Genomic DNA, 20127 nt, shown 5'->3' on the forward strand with positions numbered 1-20127 from the left:
CTAGCACCAGAAAATCTGAAGGAGTTTTGTATTGCAAAGAGAAAAATGTCTCTGTGATAGATTTGGTGGTCCCCATCTTATCCACGTAACCACACTCTTAGCATTACCAATAATAAAACCAGCTGGCAGCCTGGGCCTCCTGAAATGACACCATACAGTGTAGCTCACATGGTATAGGCTACATTCTTACCAAAACATGAATCTAGTGAGGGAATAGTCAGACAAATCCTGAAGAAGTGAGAAGTCCTACAAGACAACTGGCTTTGAGTCTTCAAAAAAGTCAGTACCATGAAAAACAATTTTCTGCATTAAAAAAGACCAAAGAAATGTAACAAACCAAAGCAATGCATAAGCCTCCACTGGCTCCTACATCCAGAAAAAAAAAAACTCAATGATAGGTAAAATGGTATTTCAGTGTTGTTTTTGTTAACATTTCTTTAATTTCTCTTATGGCTTCCTGTTTTCATACTGAGCTACTGGTACGTAGTTGTAAGACATAAAGATCAAGCATTCTGGTGACTATTAGGATGACAGGCCTGGGGACAACACACAAAGAGGCCTGTTTTCACTGCTTTGGCTCGCCTGGTTTCCATGCCAATCAGCACCCACCTACCCTGTTCAGAATTCTCTCAAGTTCATAGACTGCCTGTAGGGCACCCACTTCCAGAACTCGCAGCTGGCACACTAAGAGGTGAATCACAGCACGGGGGCAGGTCAGCATGTGACAGTTTAAACAGGAGCCTCGGAGCAGCAGGTAGAGTTTCTGAAGAGAGGGAAAAAAAAGCAAGATCATTAGAAAGAGACAGAATAATCAAGGTAATTTTCAATGTATTTAAGATTTTTGTTTTTATGTAGCCAGTTTATTCCTTTGAGAATTCCACTTCCAGGGTACCAGGGTAGCTCATCAGTTAAGGGTCCAACACTTGATTTTGGCTCAGGTCATGATCTCAGGGTCATGGGATCCAGCCCCATGTAGGCCTCTATGCTCAGCGGGGAGCCTGCTCAAGATTCTCTTCCCCTCTCTTGGCTCACATGCGGGCACACACTCTCTAAATAAATAAAATCTTTAAAAAAAAAAATTCCATTTTCCCTGATACACCTGGAAAGGTCTCTGTGACTCTACGAACTAGATAAATATTCCTGTGTATTTCTTCTTATTGTTTCATTTTAATCCTTTAAAAGTTGAAATTTACTCTGGGTCTGAGACAGGGAACTACTTTCATTTTATTTAACTAAGTACCAGATACTAATTTTGGTATTTAAATATTTCATTTAGAATATTTAATAGGGGCACCTGGGTGGCTCAGTGGGTTAAGCCCCTGCCTTCAGCTCAGATCATGATCTCGGGGTCCTGGGATCAAGCCCCGCATTGGGCTCTCTGCTCAGTGGGGAGCCTGCTTTCCCCCCTCTCTCTGCTTGCCTCTCTGTCTACTTGTGATCTCTCTGTCAAATAAATAAATAAAATCTTTAAAAAATATAAAATAAAAAAATAAAATAAAATATTTAATAATTAAGGGGCACCTGGCTGGCTCAGTTGGTAGAGCAAACTACTCTTGATCTGGGGATTGTGAGTTCTAGCCCCAACTCAAATTTGGTTAAATATTTGGTATGTAACTAAACACCGTATTTAAGACAATTCTTTTCTCAACATGGTTAACAGATAAATATCACAAACACCGTCATCATGGAGGCTAGGTTAAGTGACAGAAAAAGCTGAAAATACACAAATAAGACTGTAGACAGGACCCTCATTCTTAGTTCACTGTCTGCCCTTTTGGGCTTTGCTCCTCTTGCAACCAAGCAAAAGCCTACAAATCCACCAGAAGAGCTCAGGGAAGGGTTGAAGAACTCCCGCGGTCCTTCTCTTGTCAGGAAGGCTTTGCCTAGATTTCTGAAGGGCATGAAGCCCCTGAAATCTAAGATGTAGGGGATGAATTCCAGTGCTTTTTTCCTATGTGAACAGAACCAAGCTGTGGCTCTTCTCAACTGGAATCAAATGGAAATTCATTCAGTTAGGTCTATAGGCCAAGTTGAATTTATTGGATTTGGCTCCTCCAGATCTTATTTTATTTTAAAGATTTTATTTATTTATTGGACACAGAGTGAGGCAGCGAGAGAGGGAACACAAGCAGCGGGAGTGGGAGAGGGAAAAGCAGGCTCCCTGCCCAGCAGGGAGACCGATGTGGGGCTTGATCCCAGCACCCTGGCATCATGACCTGAACCAACAGCAGACACTTAATGACTGAGCCACCCAAGTGCCCCTGCTCAAGATTTTAAAGCTCACAGTAGAGAGCACTTTAACTCCGTGCCTAGAGCTAACTTCCTTGGACAACTGTAGTGAGGCCAGGGGTGGCACTCACAAAACCCACCAGCAGCCCCAAGATCCCACACGTACAGACAGCCCAGGCCAGAACGTACATCGAAGAGGAGAGGGTTGTACACCGTGAGTGGAAGGTCAATGTGGCCCAGGTGGCCAGAGCAGTTGTTGAAGTCCTGTACGCAGGTGGAGCACACTTCTTTGGAATCTGCAGGGCCCAAAGCTAAATCGTACAGGCCATTCACTGATGGGTTCCCCAGGCTGTCCAGGTAACGAGGGTTCGTAATGGACTTAACACTTAATTTCCTAAGGAGGTGAAAGAAAAATCAAGGGGAAACTAGGTTACCCAAATTCTCGGATGTTTCTTCTCAGGTGCTTCGGAGTTAAATGATGATTTCATGTTTGTTTCCTCAGACATGCTGACAATTGAGCCTGTAGCATCTGTGTAAGACTTGCTCACCCCTGCAGCTCAACACTTAGCAGAGTCTGCATACAATAGCTGCTGGAATAATACGTGCTTAACAGATACGAGTGTAAAATATTTAAATACAGGTTTAGTGCAAATCTTGCACTGAGTACAGTGGAGACTATTTATAGTCAAGCACCTACACAGGTTACATGCTTTACAAGCAGCATTTAGTCTGACTTCAACCCTCCAAGAGGCCATCACTATATGCATTTTTCTGAGGAGGATACTGGGGGTCAGAACAGTTAAGCGATTTAATCCAGATAACACAGCCAAGATTACAGGGAGGACAGAGGCAGGATATGGACCATACTTAAATTCAAAACCCACATAGTTCAATAAAGAAAAAATAACCCAATAATCCCTACATGCGGAAATAGTAAACTGACGTTAAACACAAATCTGCAAAACTTTGAGAAGTGTAACCTGTTTCACTAAAAGCTTCATTACAGTATCTTACGTTTGGTTTAAAGGGGGCTCCCATAGGACACCTAACGACTTTTACCGAAGTATATTCATGCCAAATTTGCTTTTTAAGTTTTTGTGGGTTTTTTGGGGTTTTTTTTGTTTACTTTGGAAATAAAGACAGTTATCCAAATCTCACAACCTAGGAAAAAAAAAAACACTTTTAACATTCATAGACATAGCTTTATAGATATATTTTTAGAAAGATAACTGGAATCATTTGGTATTTTTAGCATTGCATTTGTCTATTTTCATTTAGCAGTAAATGAGTGTTTTTATGTCACTAAAATTCTTTGGAAACACAATTCTTAAGAATTATAAAATCTTTCATTATGTGGCAATTAAGAATTCATTTAACCAAACTCTATTTTAAATGAGCTTATGAATCCTATCTGCATAAGGATTTTGCACTGGATACTTCAAACCCGACTATGTCCTAAAAATATAATTATTTTCTCAGTGGAGTGGAATCCCTGAATTAAAGGGTGCAAAATGTTTTAAAACTCCTGATACCTTGCAGTCTAGAAAAAGTGGGCTAATAGTAGATTGCCTGTCTTTATTAGCACTGATTCTTAGCACTTAAAAATCTTTCCAGGGGCTCCTGCTGGCAGGTGACTCCTGATCTCAGGGTCCTGAGTTCAAGCCCCATATTGGGCATGGAGCCTACTTAAAAAAAGAAATCTTTCCAAATTTCAGGAGGAGAAATGCTACTCCACTATCACTTTAATTTTTTATTGTAATTATTTCAAGTTGTTTTAGTCCTTTACTTATTTCGAATTGAAATCTTAATGTTTTCGTGACTGTACTACATGTACCCCTCACACATAAGGACATTAATCTTTTACTATAACGGTGTCAAATACTTTTCCCAGTTTATGATTTGGCTTTTGTTATTTTTCACATTGAAGGTTTAAAAATTATTTAACAGCTTCGTTGAGATATAACTCATTACACAATTCATCTTTTTAAAGTGCACACTCAATGATTTTTAGCCTATCTAGAGTTGTACAATTATCACCAGTGTAGTAAGAGTATTTTCATCCCCACTAAGAGAAACGCTGTACCTATTAGATGTCACTCTTTTTGTCACAGAAATAAAAGAACTTGCAAACAGTTAAGGTCCCGCAAATAAACAGAGTTCCGAGGGTGTGGTCAAGACCGCCAAACGTTACGGTGATCAAAATGAAGATTTAAGAGAGTCCCCTTGATTTACTAACTAAGCAAAGAATATAAAGGGTCCTAGCAAAGAGAAGTTGTCGCTTTCAACGAATCTTGAAGGATAACTATTTTGATTATGTGTTTAATGAACCACCTCAAGGACGATGCCACTCCACAGACGCTGGTTAATTACCAAAGAAACTGATGGACGCTAATGTTGCAACTTGGTTACCAGCGCAAACTCTAACCTAGACCACCGAGGTTCTAGGCAGTGCACGCCAAACCAAGACGTGTCTGGAACTACGGATCCCAAAAGGCCACGCGCCGGACAACCACTAACTCACAGGATAAACTGAGCGCAAGACCTTTTGGGAACTGTAGTTTACAGCGCCGACCTCAACATGCAGGCTCGGCATGCTTCCCACCAACTCCTTACTTGAGTTCTTCCGCCGAATACATCCCGAAGGAAATACCCTGCAGCCTCCGCCAGGGCATGTTCTTTGAGCCCAACATCTTCCAGGTAATTTTCGAGTTCTGACACCCAGAAAGAGATTCCAATCAACACCGGCAACTTAACTCAGCTAGAAGTCCGCAGCCACCATGTGATTTAAAATGCGCTTGCGCGCGAGAAAAGCTCGCTGGTTTGAGATTTACGTGGACGAGACCACTTTCACTGTAGGGGGGGAAGTAATTTGACGACTTTCGATCTCCCTCTTATCTTGAAAATATCGAAGACATATAAACCGCTGAAATAATAGTTCCGAAAAATTTCTTCGAGGCAGACGGGGTGTTTTGAGTCTTTAACTTCCGTAACAAAGTCTTTCAAACCATGAGCTTTTTTAACCTCCTAATTCTTGACCGCTTTTGTCTTGTTCTGTCTCAGCCAATAGCCGAACTATTCCCCGCCCCCTCTTGGTGATCCTGAAGGTCTAGGTCACGCTTTCCCAGCATGCAACGCGAAGAAGCCAAAGATGGCGGCGGTCGCGGTGAGGCGGTGGCTGCGCTTCCGCTGCAAGGTTTGTCTGACCCTCACGGGTCAGCGGGCAGGTCCGTGTGGACAGGCCCCTAATTGTAGGTAAGACACGCATGGAGAACCCAAGAGAAAGACCCCTTAGCCAACCTCGTCCGTAGTGTGGAGAGGACGAGAGCTGGGGAGCTAGGTACAATGGAGTGAGACGCGCATGTGCAATTTCGCGGCCGCGTGCTTAACTCGACACGCGGAGCTGGAATCCTGGGAAAAGGGCTTGAAACTCGTTCGTTAGGACATCACTTATTGGGTGGCTGGTTAATCCTAGAATTAAGAACTGTCGGCAATATGGGATCCTGCTCTCGTGGAACTTAAGTTTTAGTGGATGTGGCTGCTAGCAACCCCGTCCCAAGTTTTTAAAAATAGAAAAGTATGCGTCTTTACTCATCTTTATCAAACGGGGAACTCTGAAGATTTTCCCAAATTAAGGGCAGTTTATGAGGGCCAGTGTGTGCTGGATATTTTCGGGATGGTGGGCCAAAGAAATTATCCAGGTCTTAACAAAAACAAGGAAGTGTAAATGATTGGAGCACAGCCTTTGGATTGCTGTGATTGTCACACCTGAGAGTATGTATTACTTAATTTTTTCACTAATTACAAACAGTGGTGGTGTGGAAGTAGTGTCAGTAGTTTGTAATGAAAAGTTGGGGGGTGCCTGGGTGGCTCAGTGGGTTAAAGCCTCTGCCTTCGGCTCAGGTCATGATCCCGGGGTCCTGGAATGGAGCCCCACATTGGGCTCTCTGCTCAGCGGGGAGACTGCTTCCTTTCCTCTCTCTCTGCCTGCCTCTCTGCCTACTTGTGATCTCTCTCTGTCAAATAAATAAATAAAAATCTTTAAGAAAAATAATAAACGTTGGGAAAACCCCAATTTTGGATTCGAGGTTTGCCAATTTTTTAGTTGGTTAATAGATTTTCTTTTTTGTAGACTGCAACTTATAATAATTGTCCAAAAAATGGTGAGGAGTAAGTGAGCTGTGTAGCTTGAGGTATAGTCTTATATGCGATACTTGCATGCAGCTTATCAGAAAAGGAGAAAGTGCTTCACCTGATACTCTAGAAGCCTTAATGCTGCTGTCTATCCTGGTCCTTTTCCTGATAGTGCCATTGTTGACATTTTTCTACTCATTTCCTTTGCCCGACACAGCAAGCATCTCTCCCACTGCATTTACCCACAAGACAGCAGTGGTCATATCCTAATGTCAGGAGAGACAAATAGCGTGATTTGAAAGAGTTGATCCCTCTCTAAAGTTGATCCTTAGCAGTAAAGTATCGTTTTAAAATGATACCTGAGGGGCGCCTGGGTGGCTCAGTGGGTTGAGCCGCTGCCTTCGGCTCGGGTCGTGATCTCAGGGTCCTGGGATCGAGACCCGCATCGGGCTCTCTGCTCAGCAGGGAGCCTGCTTCCTCCTCTCTCTGTGCCTGCCTCTCTGCCTGCTTGTCATCTCTCTCTCTCAAATAAATAAATAAAATCTTTAAAAAAATAAAAAATAAAATGATACCTGAGACCAGATGCCAATAGAGGAAGTGAATTTTATATCTAATCACATTCTGGCAGTTTTAGCAATGGTACCAATGCTGTGTAGGAAGGGAATAGGTAAAATAATAATGCACATGACTATGTGCTATTTTGATTGTATTTCTTAGTGTTATCAGAACATTTTAAAACTCAGTCATGGGTCAGTGACTCTGTATTTTAGATAAAAATATTATCAGTTTCAAGTTTAAATTAGCACATACATATTTGGCAAATTACTGATTGTTGAGTGACGTGGGATGAAAGTCTGATGATCTTAGCTTAATAATTTATCATAATTGCTTATCATCATTAGGGTGTTACTCATATAAAATCAGGAGCTCATTAAATTATCCCTCTTGACCTCAGTCAAGATTAACAAAGTTGAAAGTCCCTTATGTTTCAAATCTGCTTCTTCAGGTGGTTCAAGTGATATTGAAATTTTTTCCCTGATTTTATTTACCGAGATTGTCTGACTAAAAAATATTGACCATATTGTGTCCTTACTTTGTATCTGTTTTGTAATGGTTTTGAACTTGCCGTCAGGCCATGTCTTCTCAGTGTACACTGACATGAATCATTCAGTTATTTTGATCCATGACAATTGGGAAATTTGGTTTAAATGCACATAGGTGAAGGTGAGATGGAAACTTCATTAATGAGTACACTTCCGGGATTTTATTTCTTGCAGATTTTATTCTGGAAGTGCAACTGTCCCAAAGGTTGAAGGAGCTAATGTAACAGGTACGTAAAAATATATTGAAATGATTTCATTTTTGTGTTAACACGTTGCACTTATTTGTAATAGTAGTATTGGGAAACTTATTTACTTTTTTTTATTTTTAAATTAAGGGATTGAAGAAGTGGTCATTCCAAGAAAGAAAACTTGGTGAGTATTCTATGTTCATTCAAGTGATTGAGGGCAAAACATTTGTAGGTAAGGAACCAATGACATGAAGAACGATAGAGAGCATTCCTCGGGACAAAACAGTGTGGGAGAAAAACTTGGGAGTTGAAAAGAACATAAAGAAGAAGGTGGAGAGTAGTGAGTGAATGGGGCCTGAGATTTATATAAGGGTTAAGAGATCTTCTGAACTAAGTTTGGGTTAATGTTAAGTAATGGTTAATTGTGAACATCATTATTAGAATAACTTTTTTTTTCCATTTAAGAAAGTTCTTAGAAGGTTGGCAGACCAGACAGAAATTCTGTCTTTACAGTCTTTAATGAAGTAAAATAAAATAGTGTGGACAGAGTTTAGCCTTTTTTAAGCTAACTAGGTAGACCTTTGAATAAATTGCCTTATTCAGCATTTGTTGAATATGTGAGAACTGAATCTTTTTCCCATAGAATTCTTACAGTAATGATTTTGAATGCGTTTTATGACCCTAAAAAGCCAGGTCTTCTCCAAGTAGGACTTGAAGACTCAAGTCTATTTAAAAAAAGAAAAAACCTTTTTAAGTTATAGAAGTCATTGACTGTTGTGGGTGGGTGGGCTAAGTGCAAGAAGGAAATAAAATTACCAACAATTCCTCTATTCAGAGACTGTTTACTTAATCTGTCTGTCCCATAGTAAAATGTGGATAATGATTGCACCAGGCCTAAAGGAATAAAGGAGCATTTGAATAGCACCTTACACATAGTCAGCTCTCAAAGGAGCACTCTTTTTAAAGTTCTGGGATATAATTTTTTTATATAAGTCACAGTTGATCCTTGAATAACAGGGATTTGAACTGTGTGGGTCCATTATGGTTTTCCATAAATATGGTATAATATTCTTACGGTTGTCTTAAAAATTTTTTTCTGCCTAACTTTGTTATAAGAATACACTGTGTAGGGCACCTAGGTGGCTCAGTTGATTAAGCAACTGCCTTCAGCTTAGGTCATGATCCTGGGGTCGAGTCCCATATCTGGCTCCTAGCTCCATGGGGAGTCTGCTTCTCCTTCTGACCTTCTCCTCTCTCATGTTCTCTCTCACTGTCTTTCTCTCAAATAAATAAATAAAATCTTGGGAGGGGGAAAGGCATACCTTGTGTAATGCACTTAGTATACAAAGTATGCATCAGTCAATTATTCATGAAGTGTGCATTAATCAATTGTTCATGTTATCAGAAAGCCTTCAGTCAATAGGCTATTAAGTTTGGGAAGAGTCAAAAATTATACATGGATTTTTGACTCTGCAGGGGACATGAGAGTTGGTTGGCACCCCTTGTTCAAGGGTTAGCTGTATTCATTTAGTTTGGGAGAATTTATTTATATCCATGAATGAGGCACTTTCTTGTGGCATTCATGTCTAAAGCACATTACCAACCCACTGTGCCTCTGTCCCTGAGGAAGGTACTACAGAGAATACAAAAGGGAAAACTGGGAGGATGTGAAAGCAGAGGCTTTAACCCACTGAGCCACCCAGGCACCCCTCACGTGCATACTTTAAATCTTACATCTTAAATTTATGTAAGTACTAATCTTACACATGTGGCTGGAGGCACACAAGATATGATAAAATTAGTAATGATTATATTATTTTAATCAAGGGGAGTTATATTGAATATGTAGAAATATACCTGTGCCTTAAAAGAGTAAGATTATTTTATTGGAATCAGAATCACCAGGAAGGACGCCTGAGTGGCTCAGTTGGTTAAGCATCTACCTTCAGCTCAGATCATGATCCCAGGGTGGTAGGATCAAGTCCTGTATCCGGCTCTTTGCTCACTGGGGAGCCTGCTTCTTCCTCTCCCTCGGCTGCGAGCGCGCGTGCGCGCTCTCTCTCTCTCTCTCCTGTGTCAAATAAATAAATAAAATCTTTAAAAAAAGAATCACCAGGGAATTTTGTTTAAAATCTGGGGCGCCTGGGTGGCTCAGTGGGTTAAGCCACTGCCTTTGACTCAGGTCATGATCTCAGGGTCCTGGGATCAAGCCCCACATGGGGCTCTCTGCTCAGCAGGGAGCCTGCTTCCTCCTCTCTCTCTCTGCCTGCCTCTCTGCCTACTTGTGATCTTTCTCTGTCAAATAAATAAATAAAATCTTTAAAAAAAAATAAATAAAATGCATATCCCTGTACGTAATTCTTGTGAGCCTAAAGTATGAGACCTACAGATAAACGAAGCAGTAAGGTAGAATGGGACATGACCGTGACATATTTGCTGTTAGGAAGAGGCCAAAAATGGTCTTTCAGAACAAGGGAAATAAGGTATCTGCTAGAGAGCATTGGCCAGTAAACTGAGGCCCAATTATTTATAGCCCAAGAACCAAGAATGGTTTTTACATTTTTTTACACTTGAAAAAAGTGAAAAGACTTTTTTTTTGTTTATTAGAAAGAGAGTAAGAGAGAGCATGAGCAGGGAGGGTCAGAGGGAGAAGCAGACTCCCTGCTGAGCAGAGAGACCAATGTCGGGTGAGATCCCGGGATACCAGAATCATGAACTGAGCTGAAGGCAGTTAAGCCTCCCAGGCTCCCCGGAAAAAATGAAAAGACTTTCATGACCATGTGAAAATTACATGAATTTCAAATTTCAGTGTCAACTAAAACTGTTTTGGAGTGTAGCCTCATTTGCTAATGTTGTCTGTGGCTACTTTTATGTTATACTGGCATAACATTCAACAGAGTCCCTGTGACCTATAGAGTAAAAAATACTATGTTTCCTTAAAGAGAAAGTGATGATTTCTGTGCTCAGGAATTTAGGGTTTTAGATCTGGGAGAACCATAAGGACTATAAATTCTTGTTGCCTTATTTTAGATATTACCTTTTAAGGGTGTGATTTCCCAGGTCACTCAGGTAACATAGAAGACGCCAACAAATTATACAGGGTCATTGTGAGTTTTCATAGGTGAATGTGGTGTGATAAAGGCAGTGTTGTGGGCACCTGGGTGGCTCAGTTAGTTAAGTGACTGCCTTCAGCTCAGGTCATGATCCCGGAGTCCCTGGATCGAGTCCCACATTGGGCTCCCAGCTCCACGGGGAGTCTGCTTCTCCCTCTGACCTTCTCCTCTCCCATGCTCTCTTTCACTCTCTCTCTCTCCAATAAATAAAATCTTTTAAAAAATAAATAAAGGCAGTGTTGTGAACACGTCAGTCTAAATTGTATAGTCATTTTAGGGATGACAGGGAGACCATTTATGATCAGTGCATTGGTAACTGGGTCCTAAAAGAAATAGATACTAAAATTTATTAGAGGGGCACCTGGGTGGCTTAGCTGGTTAAACATCTGACTCTTGATCTCAGGGTCATGAGTTCAAGCCCCACGTTTAAAAAATATATATTAGATTGGGGGGCACCTGGGTGGCTCAGTGAGTTAAAGCCTCTGCATTCAGCTCAGGTCATGATTCCAGGGTCCTGGGATTGAGCCCCACATCGGGCTCTCTGCTCAGCAGGGAGCCTGCTACCCTTCCCCTCTCTTTGCCTGCCTCTCTTACTACTTGTGATCTCTGTCAAAAAAATAAATAAAATCTTTTAAAAAAATTTTTTCTAAAATATATATTAGATTGGGACAGAGATGTGGAGAAATGGATGCCCAGATACATTGTTGATCAGGCACTCAGTTGGAATAATACTCTGGAGAAAAGTTTACAGAGTCATAATTTAAAATGTGTATACTTTATTGATTAGCTATTCTGGGGGAGCACTTGCATAAATCCAGGTACTTACGTGTTTTTTATAACTTGGGAGTAATAACAAGCTGAGACCATCTAAATGCCCATAGAGAAGTAGATAGGTGGATAATGAGAAATGGTTATCATTTAAAGGAATTAACTAGATTATATGTAGTAACATGGATAGTACAGATTTATGTAAGTAAATATTCAGAATGACTGTGTTTTTTACGACTCTGTGTATGTGTGAGAGAGAGAGAGAGAAAGTACCTGAAAAGTTCTGGAAATACAAAAACCAAACTTGCAACGCCTGGTTAACTCAGTCGGTAGGGCAGGGTGTAGAGAATTAAACAAATACCAAACTCAGTGGAGTGGGGGGGAGGGGCACAAGATGACCCCATAACCTGTAATGTTCTCATTTGTTTTTTAGGGATAATGTATCCATTGAGGTTGCTTTTTAAAATTACTCTTTTAAAATGAGAACTAGTGAGTACTCTTGAGTGTCATAATCTTACTGTCATTTTTTCAGTATGTTAGGAAGATATGTTGACTTGCTAGGACATACATGCTAACGTAGCTCTAGGGGATGCCAAGAGATGTGAGGATGCTTTGTCTCAAAGAAATTACATAGTTTCTTTTTGTTTTGTTTTGTTTTGTTTTAAAGATTTTATTTATTTATTTATTTGACAGGCAGAGATCACAAGTAGGCAGACAGGCAGGCAGAGAGAGAAGGGAAGCAGACTCCCCACTGAGCAGAGAGCCCCATGTGGGGCTTGATCCCAGGACCCTGGGATCATGACCTGAGCTGAATGCAGAGGCTTTAACCCACTGAGCCACCCAGGTGCCCCCATAAATGTGGTTTTAAAAAAAAGGATAGAAAACCCAGTGGATTTTATACACATCAGGACATTATTCAGTCTTGATGTAATACAAAATTTCCTGTATGTTTTGTCTATTAGAGATGATTTATGTTTATATAAATGTTACATTAAACTTCTTGAAAAATGCTTTTGGTTTATTAAATTTACCTCACTTTTGGAAATGAAACAAAAAATATAGCAGAAGTAGAAATGTATTTAGAAACAAATTACCTTGGTTTGTCTATTCAGTGAAATCTTTTTTTCTGGTAGTTAGTGAGGGTCTCCATACCCATAGCACAGCAGACAGCTGGCCTGAGATTTTTATAAAGGTTATATAGTTGAGAGGTTCTAAATGAGGAGAGTACAGCGGAGTCATCTGGGAATTCAGTAAGAATGTATGTGACAATTCTCTGTGGAACTTGGAGTATTTGATTCAGGAAGTCCAGAGTGCATCTTGCGATTTATTCTCATATGTAGCTGAGTTAAGAGCCACCATTTTTTTAAAAAGCCACCACTTGAGATAAAAGAAGCCCAGAAAGTGCAATGAGAATGCCTAGGAAAATGGGGCACCTGAATTTGAGCCCCACATGGGTATAGAGATTATTTAAAAATAAAATCTAGGATAGATCGTTTTATGAGCTAGGGGTGGAAATCGCTAGGCCTTTGGAGACGGAATGATGACCATGCCAGAGAGGGTAGGCAGAGTATAGTAGGAACATTACTGCCCACCTTTAGGCAAAAGCATAGGACAGGTCTCTCGTTTTCTAGCTTGTTTTTCTAGCGATCTTGAGAAATAAGAGCTGGCTTTAGTTGAGACCTGAACTTTGTTATTGACCAGTCCATACTGAGAGTAGAATCAATCACTTGTTCATTTTGTGGGTATGGAAATCCCTGCCATAGGCTAACTTGTGGTTCTTGTTCTTAGGGACAAAGTGGCTGTTCTTCAAGCACTTGCGTCCACAGTGAATAGGGTAAGTAGACTTTTAGCTTTTTGTTGTGGATCTTGAAAGTTTCTTAGAAATGATCTAATCCAGTCCCTTCCTGTGATAAATGGGGAAACTAAAGCCTTTAAAGGAACTGGCTCTAAAAGTGCTTGACTTAGGCCCTTGTCTTTTATCTCCAAATTCAGTGTTTTTAATCCTAAACCAGTAATCCTTAAACTTAATCCCCTGAAGAGCTTGTTGAAATGTCCAGCCCTGGGGGATGGTTTTGGTGTGATACTGTAATGCAAGTGATCTGTAGACCAACTTTGAGGAATATTGTGTTTACAGTGCTGTAAATAATGCAACGATTAAGAATGTGGGTTCTGGAGCCAGTGTTTTGTTTCATAGCTGAGCAACTAGCTTTGTGATCTCCATCAAAAAGTTCTTTTATCTCTTGATGCTTCTATGTGTTTATAAAGTGGGGATTAATTATAACATCAAACTTTAAGGTTATAGTGTGAAATAATTAATGTTGGTACAAAATAAAAGGATTTAGGGCAGTGCCTGGCACAAAAGAAATGCTCAGTAAATGCTGGCTCTTTTACTATTACTGCAACTTATTTTAGTGAAGTATTTGTCGATAACTTGCTCTGTTGACAGTTCACAGAGTTTATAGTCTGATAGATTAACTAAAATCTTGATAAATGCCTCAGAAATGGGAACTTCTTTTTTCTTTAAGGTGATCTCTGCACCCAGAGATTACTGTGAGGCTCAAACTCACAAGCCCAAGATCAGGAGTCACATGCTGTACTGACTGAGCCAGCCAGGTGCCCCAGAAATGGAGCTTTCTGAGTAATTATATATTTCATCATACGAAAGCTATACTTTCAATTTCAGCTATGGGGATAATGTCTAAAATAATGAAGACGTTAACTGCTATAATAGCTGTGTGGATACTAAACCTCTTTAAGGCCATTGTCACAGATTTCCAGGATTGTTTTCTGTTGTAGATGTTACAATTAAGGAGTCATGGGCCAGACATACCCTGATACATCTTAGCAGTTTCTCCGAAAGGGTTTTTATAATACTGCATCTCCACACTGGCAAGACATTGAGATTTTCAGCAGTTTACTTAGCTCTGAACAGGCCCCTGAAATGTAAACTAGAGTAATGGTCTGCTGAGACTGATCTCAGTTTTTTTTTTGTTTTGTTTTTGTTTTTTAAGATTTTATTTATTTATTGACAGAGATCGCAAGTAGGCAGAGAGGCAGGCAGAGAGGAGGAAGCAGGCTCCCTGCTGAGCAGAGAGCCCGATGTGGGGCTCCATCCCAGGACCCTGGGATCATGACCTGAGCTGAAGGCAGAGGCTTTAACCCACTGAGCCACCCAGGCGCTCCTGATCTCAGTTTTTTAATGAGAATGGCCTTCAGGTCAAAGAAGTTATAGAATTATGTGTACAGTTGTCTGATTTATCTGGGTTTGGGCCCTTAAAATCCAAGGTATGGTCATTTATTCATTCAGTAACCACATATTCTACCCTTCTGATGCTTACCAGGCACTATGTGGGATGTAGAATAAAGACAGTCCTTTCACAGTTCCTAGAGAGGGAGCATGAAGGAGCACTGAGAAGAGGGTACGTAACCCAGGCTGGGAAAGGACTTCCAGAGGAGCTGATAATTGGATTGCTGCTAGGAAGGTGAGCGGCAAGGATACTGTGGTGGGAAGAAGCATTCCTCGTAAAAACAGCAGCATGCACAAAGGCCCAAAGGCATAGAATGAGTAGATGGTATGGTAGGAATCAGGGATTTGACAGGTGGAGACATGAGAGATAGGCAAGATGGCAAATGCTATGCTGGGGACTCAAGTCCTCTGAAGAATTTTTTTTTTATATTATTGATTTATTAATTTGACAGAGAGAGAACACAGGGGGAGTGGGAGAAGGAGAAGCAGGCTTCCTGTGGAACAGAGACCCAGGACCCTGGGATCATGACCTAAGCCAAAGGCAGACACTTAATGACTGAGCCACCCAGGCACCCCTCCCTGAAGAATTTTAAGCAGTGGTATGATAACCAGATTTTAGAAAAGACAGCCATGTGGAGATGGGAAACTTTTCAACTTTAATGTAGCATAAAGATCTTAAAACTAGCATATCTGAACCCATACCTTCTCAATAGCAACTCCATTATTCTAAATGCCCAAGTCAAAAGCCTGGGAGTTATGTGTGACTCTTCTTTCTTTCATGCTGCATGTTAATAAATCCTTTGTTTCTTCCTTTAAGATAGCTGTGTGTGGACTCCCATCATCTCTCCAGGTTCAGTGATTGGCTGGGAGAACACTCAGAACACTCAGCATATAGTCCTACAGCTACAATTTATTATAGAAAAGGCACAAAGTGAAGTCAGCCAGGGGAAAAGTCACACAGGGTGAAATCCAGAAGAAACCAGGTTCAAGTTTCCGAGAGCGTTTTCCCAGTGGAGTCACACAGAACACTTCTAATTCCTCCAACTGAGTTTTAACAGCATGTGTGAAACGTCTACCATGAAAGTTCATTAGAGACTCAGGGCCCAGAGGTTTTTCTGGTATCTGGCCACATAGGCACCCTGTGCCTGGCACATACCAGAATTTCAGACTTTGAGAAGGAAGTATAAACAGTTTAGGCACAACAAGCCGTTTCATCAGTACTGGGGGTGGTGGGACCCCTTCCCAAATCCAGGTTCCCAGGTGCCAGCTAAGGGCCAGTCTTGCAGGCAGGCCTTTCTGAGGACAGCAGTCTCGGGCCTGGTAACTCTTTCTGCACATTATCAGATTCTGCACTCATATGATCATCACCACAGTTGCTTTCCTCATGTAAGTTATTATCATCTAATACTCTGGACGGATCCCAGCAGGCTCGATCTCTTACATTGTCTCAGCTCCCCCCACACACTGCTCGCAGTTAAGCAGCCCTGATGATCCCAGTAAAATGTTGGATCACTCCTTCCTCAGAACTCGAGTGGCCTCATTTGTCATAATTGGGATAAAAACTGAGGTCCATATGAGGGCTCCTTAGGCTCTCCCGCTATCCTCCCCACCCCCACATTACCTCTGACAGCGTCTCTTGCTATCTTCGTGGACACCCCAAGCCTCCTGGGCCTCCTGGCTAATTCGCTTTCCCACCAGGCACACCTCTGCCTCAGGGTCCAGTGTTTGCTGTTCCTTCTGCCTGGACTGTTTCCCCAGATACATTACTTGCTCCCTCACCTGCTGAACTCTGCCTCAGTGTCACTTCTACAGTGAGGCCTTCCCTGACCACCTGCCTTAAGTTGTAGATCTGCTACTTTCTTGTCCCTTTTTGTACTTCATTTTTCTGCATAGCAGTTAACCTGTTTTTAATTCACTGTCTGTTGTTTATTTTTACTTTCTGGAGGTTCCTGTCCTACTAGACTAATAAGCTTTATTTGGGTAGAGGGTGATTTTATTGTCTCCCTGGAGCTAGAATAAATGCCTGGCACATAGGTGCTCTGTAAATAATGAATAGGATGGCACTGAACTACGGCTGTGGTAGTTGGGATAAGGGACAGTGGAGTCAGTAGGGGAAGTTAAAAGAACTAGCGTGGGTTAGATCTGATGATATCTCAGTTGACTAGAAGTAGTGGGACAGGATCTACAGGTTGGACTGCAGATTGGTCAGTACCATTCACTGAGAGAAGACAGGACAGGTGGTGGCTTCAGGGAAGTTCACTTTGGGGTGCAGTTTGGTTTAAGGCATCTGAGCTACAGGGCCAGAGTGGAGTTGTTTCACACAGACCGTGGAGGACTTGGAAATCTGATCTAGGGAGAAAAGTTAGGAGATAATGGGAAGAATAAGTCTAGTAAGTTAAAAGAAGCCCAGCATGTCACCAGAACTAGAGTCCCCAAACAGGTTTCTGACAGGGGTGGTGCAGAGGTCAGAACCAGAGCTAGGCACTAGTTTGAGTGTAATCAGGGAGTGAGCAGTCCGGGGCAGCTAACGGAGAACTGTCACCTCTGGTTTACCATTAACTGACTGACTGCCTCATTCAGTAGAGTGACTTGACCACATGAAATGAGCCTCCCATGAGTATGAAGGGATATTGATTTTGAAAGTGGCAGCAGGAAGCTGAGATGCCCCCAAAAATCCCACTTCTCCTTAATCCTACTTAGGTATGAGTAAGACAAGGTATCAAGGGGACAGTTAGGAGAGATTCTGGATGTAGCTTGAGTTTTCCCAATGGAACAAAGGTCCCAGAAGGCCCAAGAAAGGAGGCTCTAAGGGAGAAGTGAGGAATAGAGGAAGTAATTAGGGGGCAGTTTTCAGTGAATGGTACTGAAGAGTTGTTCAGGGTTCTCCCTAAAACAGGGTAAAGCAATATGTAGAATGTTCGACAACAGGGCATAGGAGAAGCTGCTATTAGCTCCTTCCAAGAGGGCACAGCAGTATCCTCTATTTGGGGAAGGGACTCTTGGTGGGTAGTGGCTAGGTTTGAAGGTGCGCAGGACACTGGTACCCGTATTGGTTAATTCAGAGGATCTTTCATTTAAAACAGCACTAGTTCCTAGAAGCACCCTCAGATCTGAAGAAGCAGTCATGGGGGTTTGAGTCATTGTTTTCTGTGTGTGTAATGACATGCGTCTTACAGAGCTAAGAGGGTTGTATAGGTGTTCGTGTTTCTCTCACTACACACACACACACACACATATTTCTATATGTGTTACATATCTAATTAATACTTGCTTTACAGTGTTTTTGGTTATCAAAACTCAAGGTCTTAATGAAAATCTGACTAAAGAGACTTCTGTGTCTTCACAGGACACTACAGCTGCCCCTTATGCATTTCAGGATGATCCTTACCTCATACCAACATCCTCTTTGGAATCTGTGAGTATCTTCGTACACTTTTTCTAGCATTGTTTTATCTTGTTTGGGTACAAGCACGGATACAGAATTTAACTTAACATGTAGAAACCTTTGAAAAGTTAACAGTTCAGAGTTTTGGAGATTGGCTGTGGGAATGATTTGGGATTTAAAACTTAGGGCTCCTCACACTGGAGCAGTCCACTCGGCTTCAGTGCGCTGGTTTCATATACCCCCAGCTGTATAAGATGTGACCTAAAATGTCACACTCAGTAGCAGAGGGGGACATACAACAGCGTGTAATTTAACTTCTATTTGGGCTTTTGTGTATTGCTGCATTCTTGGAGGGGTGGGTGGTACGTGCTGAGAGTGTCGTTTTGATCTCTTGAGTCAGTTTACATCTAAATCCTTTTCTTTATATAGCGTTCGTTTTTATTGGCAAAGAAGTCTGGGGAGAATGCAGCGAAGTACATTATTAATTCACATCCCAAATATTTTCAGAAGGACATAGCTGAACCTCATATACCGGTAAGGAGAGATAATTGTGTTTTTCAGGTATTACTAAGTAAATGTAAATGAAACCAAGTTTTAGGGCTAATATTTCAGTAGCCACTTGAATGGCCTCAGTATTTGGGTGAAGTCTTTTGATGTATATAGTTATCTTTGCTTTCAGCAAACACCTGTGTTTGCTCCTCATCTTATTTTCCCTGTTTGGCTTCTGTGACACCAGAATCTTAGGTCTTTACCTCTGTGACTGTTCTTCTTGTTTTTTTTGAGTAGCTTTTCTATCCACTACTTAAGTGTAGAGGTCTTCTTAGGTTTCCAGGCCCAGTCTTTGTCTTTTTCCTGTCTGCAGTTTTCCTGCAGCAGCAGTCCTTCTATTCCGTGTGACACTCTTGTCTACCTGGCCCAGATCCCTCTGCTTTGATAGTCCAGTGTCCTGGTTTCTCTTCAGTGTGTGTCAGCCCTTCGGCCTTTGACTTTGAACTCCAGATTGTATTTCCAGCTACCTCTGCGTTGTGTCGTCATGGAGTGTGAGTGTTGTGCAGCGTGTTAGCTGTTGTGCTCAGTGCCAGTGTTACCATGGCCAGTGGAACAGAGGCACCTCTGCTTTCCTGCGTTTATTAGTGGAAATAGGAGCGTCAGACCCATATCCCAGACTCCTTGCTTCCCAGAAAGCACGCATCCAGGCACAGCCTCCTGCTTCTCAGGGAGCATCTGCCAGGGCAAAGTAGGAGGTCAGTGTGATTGTGCAGGTGACAGTGCCAGAGTCCTGTGCGGAGACAGTGGCAGTGATGGTCCACTCGCACCCCTGGATGTTTCTAACCAGTAGTTACTCTTCTGTGCTGATGACCTCTGCTTGAAGCCTTGTGTGAGTCCCTGCCTCCCTGGCGGACAGCACTGTCACACCTTGTAGGTCTCTCACTTACATGCACACTGCTGTTCTTTCCTTGCTCTGTTAGATGGGGAGAACCTTGAAAGTAGAGAAGGACTTTTACCTGTGCCTCTAATTCCTCACTTTGTGCCTGGCAGACAGTGGTCAGCATTCAATAAGTAATGAAATAAACTAGTGAGTTAGGTAAAATTAACATATTTTGGTGATGGTTAGTGTTTTTAGAGTATAAGAAGCATCCGGGCTGATAGGTTTCTCCTTTGCAAATCAGATATACTCTGACACTGTGAAACAAGATTGGAAGGAAAGGAGAGAGGATTGTTTTGGCAGAGGATGAAATAAATTCAACTTGAAGTTGGGGAAGTTAGTTGGAAACCGGGTTTTTTAGATTGAAATAAATACTTATTTTTGGATGCTTTTAAATTCTCCCTGAGCTAGGAGATAGCTAAATGATCTTGTTTCGAATCCTTGAGGGGTTCTTTGATTTTTTTTTTTAATGTAATATAATTCTTTTAAGTTACAGTTCCTACAAAGATGTATACATGGTGCCCCGTGCGTGAAACA

At 41.6% G+C, this 20127-nt stretch overlaps 2 protein-coding genes across 3 annotated transcripts in view; one reads left to right on the top strand and one right to left on the bottom strand.

The window, feature by feature from the left end:
* POLR1A (RNA polymerase I subunit A) overlaps window positions 1-5279 on the bottom strand; it is a 71144-nt gene extending 65865 nt beyond the window's left edge. The window contains exons 1-3 of the mRNA XM_032352666.1: window positions 4843-5279; window positions 2419-2623; window positions 614-763 (exon numbers count right to left, since the gene is read on the bottom strand). Of these exons, the coding sequence (XP_032208557.1) occupies window positions 614-763; window positions 2419-2623; window positions 4843-4919 (432 nt within the window). The 5' untranslated portion in view covers window positions 4920-5279. The remainder of the gene's footprint in view (window positions 1-613; window positions 764-2418; window positions 2624-4842) is intronic.
* A 66-nt stretch (window positions 5280-5345) lies between these two features.
* PTCD3 (pentatricopeptide repeat domain 3) overlaps window positions 5346-20127 on the top strand; it is a 32544-nt gene continuing 17762 nt past the window's right edge. The window contains exons 1-6 of one of the 2 annotated variants that reach the window (XM_032352672.1): window positions 5346-5481; window positions 7638-7690; window positions 7799-7835; window positions 13321-13366; window positions 18126-18194; window positions 18594-18698. In XM_032352672.1, coding sequence (XP_032208563.1) covers window positions 5378-5481; window positions 7638-7690; window positions 7799-7835; window positions 13321-13366; window positions 18126-18194; window positions 18594-18698 — 414 coding nt within the window. In that variant the 5' untranslated portion in view covers window positions 5346-5377. Of the gene's footprint in view, window positions 5482-7637; window positions 7691-7798; window positions 7836-13320; window positions 13367-15935; window positions 16166-18125; window positions 18195-18593; window positions 18699-20127 lie in introns of those variants that run through there. The other variant, XM_032352673.1, reaches the window with a different exon arrangement.

Source organism: Mustela erminea, chromosome 7 (assembly GCF_009829155.1).
Source record: "Mustela erminea isolate mMusErm1 chromosome 7, mMusErm1.Pri, whole genome shotgun sequence".
NCBI classification, from domain to species: Eukaryota; Metazoa; Chordata; class Mammalia; order Carnivora; family Mustelidae; genus Mustela; species Mustela erminea.